The sequence below is a fragment of the Otolemur garnettii genome, unplaced genomic scaffold (genome assembly GCF_000181295.1).
Source record: "Otolemur garnettii isolate 467f Iridium unplaced genomic scaffold, OtoGar3 scaffold00134, whole genome shotgun sequence".
Classification (NCBI taxonomy): Eukaryota; Metazoa; Chordata; class Mammalia; order Primates; family Galagidae; genus Otolemur; species Otolemur garnettii.
Window position 1 is genome coordinate 5,230,225 of NW_003852529.1, and position 6,114 is coordinate 5,236,338.

At 56.9% G+C, this 6,114-nt stretch overlaps 1 protein-coding gene across 1 annotated transcript in view; it reads left to right on the top strand.

The window, feature by feature from the left end:
• LOC105887839 overlaps positions 1-5,140 on the top strand; it is an 11,899-nt gene extending 6,759 nt beyond the window's left edge. The window contains 5 exon segments of the mRNA XM_023518298.1: positions 3,216-3,352; positions 3,938-4,027; positions 4,355-4,436; positions 4,439-4,930; positions 5,011-5,140. Coding sequence (XP_023374066.1) covers positions 3,216-3,352; positions 3,938-4,027; positions 4,355-4,436; positions 4,439-4,930; positions 5,011-5,090 — 881 coding nt within the window. The 3' untranslated portion in view covers positions 5,091-5,140.
• The last annotated feature ends 974 nt before the right edge of the window (positions 5,141-6,114 follow it).

Consider the following 6,114-nt stretch of genomic DNA (forward strand, 5'->3'; position numbering starts at 1 on the left):
CCCCAAGCACCAGCATTAACATTTCCATTCAACTCAGGTTTGAGATGCTAATTGAGAGATTGAGATGCTAAAGAGCTGCCAGCTGTTGCCTCTCAGTTCTAAGGTGGAGTCAGTCTTCCTTCTTCAGCTTTGACACCTGTAAGAGCGCAACAGACACCATGCCTAGGAATCAGTGAAGGAAGAGCATGACAGGGTCAGTGTGTTCTGCAGGCTGGGTCCTATCCCCTGAAAGGTGCTCTGGAATCTATACACCTGCCAGATGTGCTCATATGTGCCGGAAAATGCATTTGCCACTAGACCACCTTGGCTCTGTTGCAGCCCACATACTGCTAGGCTCAGGTCTCATGCTGCAACGTGAATTGAAGGTGGGACACGAAAGCCGAGACTTCAGAAATGAGAGATCCCATGTCCTGGGGGAGTTAAGACTGGGACTACAAAAGACTCAAGCCCATTCTCTAGAGCAGTGGTTCTCAACCTTCCTAATGCCGCGATGTATTTTGATTGTTACAAAGGGGTCGCGACCCACAGGTTGAGAACCGCTGCTCTAGAGTCTAGCATCTAGACCTTTCCCACAGGGCCTCCAGCAAAAACAAGAATCCTGGGAACCAGTGGAATGGAAGGCACAAGTATTTCTGGAGTCTTCCCCTTAGATCTTGGACTCTACAAAGAGCATATCTATCTCACTCCCACGATGGCAGAATCGTCTGAGTGTGGAGATGGAAGTGGCCACGAGGAGGCAGCACAGACTCACATATCACAGCTCGGATCCTGCCACGCTGTGGTTCGCCCGTGGTGGCATCCCGGGTCACCCAGCCCACGTGCCGCAGAGGTTCACGTGGGTCATCAGAGGATAGGATGATCATGGGAGCCACTCCAGTTCACCCATCTGATTCACCCCAGGGTGAACTGCTGAAGGTGGAGGGGCTTGATGAGAAGAAATACTTGGGAAGGGGTCCTCATTTCTTGAATGATAGGGATGCTGGGCTAGAGGGAGAACTTTCACTCAGGGTCTGTGACAGGCACAGCGCCTGGGGGCTACCTTGCCTAGCGCATGGGTATTTCTGGAATCTTCCCCTTAGATCTCAGGCTCCAAAACCAACAAGTCTATTTCACTCTAGGCATGGGTGCAGAGTCAGCTGTGGTCGTGGAGATGGAAATGGCCGCGAGGCGGCAGCACAGACTCACACATCACAGCTCAAAGGCTGCAGGGGCTAGAGTTTGCCCGTGCGGCATCTGGGGTCACCCAGACCACGTGCCGCTTTGGTTCACAAAAGTCAGAGGATAGGATGCTCATGGGAGCCACTCCAGCTCACCCATCTAATTCACCCCAGGGTGAACTGTTGAAGGTGGATGGGGCAGTGAGGAAATACTTGGGGAACAATGAGGGGTCCTCGTTTCCTGGATGATAGGGATATTGGTTGAGAGAGAAAACCTCATCCAGGGTCCATGGCAGGCACAGTGCCTGGGGACACCATGCCTATCACATGGGCATTTCTGGAGGATTCCCCTTAGATCTCTGGCTCCAAAACTAGCAAGTCTGTCTCACTCCTGGAATGGCATAGAGTCAGCTGTGGGCATAGAGATGGAAGTGGCCGCGAGGTGGCAGCACAGACACACACATCACAGCTCGCAGACTGCCGGGGCTAGGGGTTCGCCCGTGGCGGTGTCCCGAGTCTCCCAGACCACGCGCCGCAGTGGTTCACGAGGGTCACTGGGGAATTGGATGCTCGTGTGAGCCACTCCAAGCCTTCAGGTTTGGCGTATCCATAGCCCAGTGGCTACGGGTATCCCTCCGAGGACTTTAGTGTCATGGTGTAGGACTCAAGTCCCATGTATCAGACATGATGGCAGCATATGCCACTAAAACTGAGTGCTGACTTCACCGAGGACAACCCCCAAATTCTGAGCCCTACAATCAACTGACATCTGCTTCCCAGGTGAACACTTGGAGCTTCCACCCCAAGCACCAGCATTAACATTTCCATTCAACTCAGGTTTGAGATGCTAATTGAGAGATTGAGATGCTAAAGAGCTGCCAGCTGTTGCCTCTCAATTCTAAGGTGGAGTCTTTCTATCTTCAGCTCTGACACCTGGAAGAGCACTGTAGACACCCATATCTGGGAATCAGTGAAGGAAGGGCATGATTGAGTTAAGTGTGCTCTACCAGCTGAGCTGACTCCACCATGCTCCTGGATCACCACACTGGCCAGTGTGTACACATGCCTGGCACTGCTCAGAGTCCAGCTTGAGGATCAGGTGTGGATCCTTCCCACCAAGCACCCGGCAGGAACAAGGAGAATACAGGGACTACCTTGCCTAGCAGATGAATATTTCTGGAGTCTTCCCCTTCAAAATCAGGATCACTGGGAAACCAGTCGCTCTCCCTCCCAGGATGGCGCAGTCAGTTGTGTGTGTGGAGATGGAAGTGGCCGCGGGGCGGCAGCGCAGACTTACCACAGCTCAGAGGCTGCTGAAGCTGGGGTCTATTCACAGCAAAATGTGGTGATGTACATGCACCCTAATTTAGGTATTCACCCATAGCAAAATCTTGAGAGTTTTGCACAGTAAAGCTGGGGTTCGCCCATGACAAAGGCTGGGATTAGTGCTTTGTAGGCAGGCACACAGAACTTTGTGGAGCACTGGGAGCAGAGGGGTTGGGTCCTTCAGCCATCGGGTTCTAGGGACATTCACATGGTTCTCCCCCATAGATTTGGTGGGCAAATCCTATGGCCCGTGGGGCCACAACACTCCCACTATAGAGAGAGGCCAACATGGTCACCCAGGGAACAGGATGGCTGGTGTGGCCAAGGCAGTGGAAGCTAGCTCTCCGCTCTCTATTCCATTCGGGAATGTGGTGCCCCAGGCGGGAAGCCGGGCAGAGCTGCAAGGTCACTGAGGACTGGTCACCAGAGTGCGTCCTGGAGTCATGAAGTTTGGCGGTGTTCTGTTTCCAGACTGCCAGGAAAGTAGCGGTGAGGGGACCTGGGTGCTGCAGCCAGCTGTGGAGAGCCCGCCTGTGGAAGCCGCTGTGGCTAGAAAAAGTGTGGCCAGATGGATGAGACTCGGGCTGGGAGCAGGCACTGCACCCGCCAGCGGGGAACCCAGCCCAGTGGGATCCCAGGGCTTCCCACAGCCCAGCTCAGCCCTAAGTCCCACTCTCCATGAGCAGCATCCCATACAAGTACTCCCCACAAGTCCTCTAGGGCCCCCTATAGCAAATGTGACATCTCAGCCACAGTGGGTGAAGAAAGTGGCTTTTGTCTCCTCCAAGTCCCTGGGGACACCCAGCCAGGACCCCAACTATGGGCAAATTGCCTGTGCAACACCAGTGGACAGGCAGCAGCACACTCAAGTGACCCCTGCGGGGAACCAACAGCCTGGCGGAGAGAAGTTCTCGACCCAGTGGGAGACTTTGGGAACAGCGCCAGGTCCTGTCCGGGGGTGCCAAAGGAGGGGCTGGGGGGCCTCGCCTGTAGAATTCCGGGAGGGTGCAGGGTGAGAGGGACGTGCGCTGGAACAGTCGGGGGCGGAGGGGGCCCTGCAGGGGCCCAGGAAAGGTCCCTGCTCCAATTGGCTGGAGGGGCAGGGGCGGGAATTCTGGGCGGGGCCACTCCGATTAGAAAAAGCCCTGGCTAGGGCCAGGGAGAGCAGGGTGAGGGAGGGGGTGGGGGGTGGGGGTAACGGGGGAAACTGGGGAAGATGGGGTGCAGGAGGAGAGTTTGGAGAGGCCAAGGAGCACCTTGGCCGTCTGGGGTCTGGCGAGAGTGGTGAGGGTGGAGGGGCTGGCTCAGGCAAACTGGATAGAGTGGAAGAAGCATGGAAGGGTGGCGGGGACGGTCAAGGGGCAGGGCAACATCAGTCTGAGAGTGAAGGGCCTGAGCCAGGGTCGGAGAGGAAGGGGAAGCCAGACATTCATCCCGGTCACTTTTGGTTACAGGACGTGGCGGCTGGTCGGACCAGGGGAGCTGCTGGGCAGGGTGTGGCCTCAGGGCTGGGCAGTGGAGGTGTAGCTGGCAGCAGTGGGCAGGTGAGGACACCACTCTACTGGGCAGGTGAGTCCCCTTTCCATCCCTGGCCCTTGCTTCACCCTCTCCTCTTCCAGAAAGAGGTTTAGGGGAGTGAGGGCCAGGGAGGGAAGAGGCTATCCTCCCAGAAGTGTGGCAGGGCAAAGGCAGGAGAGTTAGCAAAGGTGACATCTTCTCGGGGGGAGCCGAGAGTGGACAAGGCTGGGGGGCCACAGGCCCATCCCAGGTAGAAGGAGCACTTCAAGAGAGCAGGACAGGAGAGGCAGAGGCTGCCAGTGAGATCTATCACATGCCAGGCCTGAGGCAGATGGGGATGAAATGGGGCACAGGATACAGAGGGGGTCCCCAGCCGCCACCACACCCACCGCAATTCATTTAGTAGAAGGCACAGGAGTGGCTCCAGTAGAGCCTTCTGAGGTTGTGCTGGAGCCCTGAGGGCCGGAGAGCGGGAAAGAAGGGCAGTGCACAGTACACGCAGGACATCACCAGGAGGGAGCAGTGGCTGCTTGTGGCGGGCTCAGAGATAACGCAGCAAGGAGGCTGCAGCAGGCCCAGCTACAAGCACACTGTTCCCATGAGGCACTGCAGCCCAGGAGCTGACGTGGAATGGGCCCACAGTGGACTTTTAGACCCTGTACACCCTCACCACTCAGCACCTGGGCCTGGCACGGCAGACAGTACAACACCCACGGGAGTCAAGGGCATGGGCGAGGCCAGACTAGGCGAGGCAGGAGGGGCAGAGAGAATGAGAGTTTCAGGAGTGAGGTTGGGCACAGGCAGGGGAGAAGAGTAGTTGCCAGGTGGCGAGCCATGGGCACTGGACTCCAGAGCCCGAGGCCACGGTGGGCCTCGTGGGCAGCGACGGAGCAGTGATCGGTGCCTCTGTGCTTGCACTGGTGATGAGGGTGAGTGTCTACCCAACCTGTCCTCCACCCACCACACACACCTTCCCACCCAACCAGCAACTTCTCTGTTGTCTCCACAGCCAAGTCTCCAGTAGGGGTGGATGTTCCCGCCAGCTGCTGAAGGCCAGGACGCCAGGTCAGACATGTTGGAGGGATATGACATGGTCCGGTGTGACGGCGAGGACAGAAAGGTTGCCGTCCAGCCTTCCTGGTGAGCATGTCACTCTTCCTGGGGACCAGGCACTAGCCTGGCCAGGCCACCTGGCTGAGTCATCCTCTCACTATCCCTCATCTTTTGTCTTCTAGGACACTCGCGCTGGCATGGCAGGGATGCTGTAATGAGAAGCGGGTCTGTTCCTTTACTTTGCCACTGGAGTCTTCACACAACTGCTGCTCTCTGGACCCCTAGATCCCACAAGATGACAAGGTGAGAGACCCTCCTGCCTTGCACAGGGTGGGGGACAGCAGGGGCCAAGCAATGGGGGCCTCACTCTCTTCCAACCCACAGAAATGGTGCTACCCAGCTCATGTCTGGGCCTTGGAACCCGGGACTTCTTCAAGTCTGTCTAGCTCTGAACCAAGCACATGCTGCATTCCAGAACCACTACACTGCCCACTCAGGAACCGGCTCCAAAGGTGAGCTTGGGTATCCTTTCTGGAAGCTTCCCACTCTGCCCCCACCCATACATCATGTTGCTATCTGCAGGTAGAGCTGAAGGAACAAGATGTCACCAACCCGACCCGACAGACACCATCAAAAGCAGCACCCGCAACACTCCCACCCCACCGGAACGATTCCATCTGCATGGCACCCCCTGCCACACCATCTCGGGCGCAACAGCCCTCCCACACCTCCTCCTCTGTCCTTCTTCACCCTTTCCTATGAATTCTCCTTTTTCTGTCTTTCCTATTTTTTCTTTGCTTGAGAGACTCAAGCCCCTCCGGCTCCGTCCCCTTCACCCCCTGAATTCAATTTGCACTAAGTCGTTTGCACTGGTTTGGGGCCGGAGGCAGCCTTGAGGCTCTCCGTATGAGTGTGTATGTGCGCATGGCGGCCTCTTTGGCCAGTGCCGTGCTGGCGCCTGCCTGCCCGTTCACCTGTCTGGGGGCGCCTAGCGCGGCCGAATGTCTGAAGTCCCACCCCCTCGCCTAGTCCAAAGCTCCAGAATAAGGAGCAGTCTCCA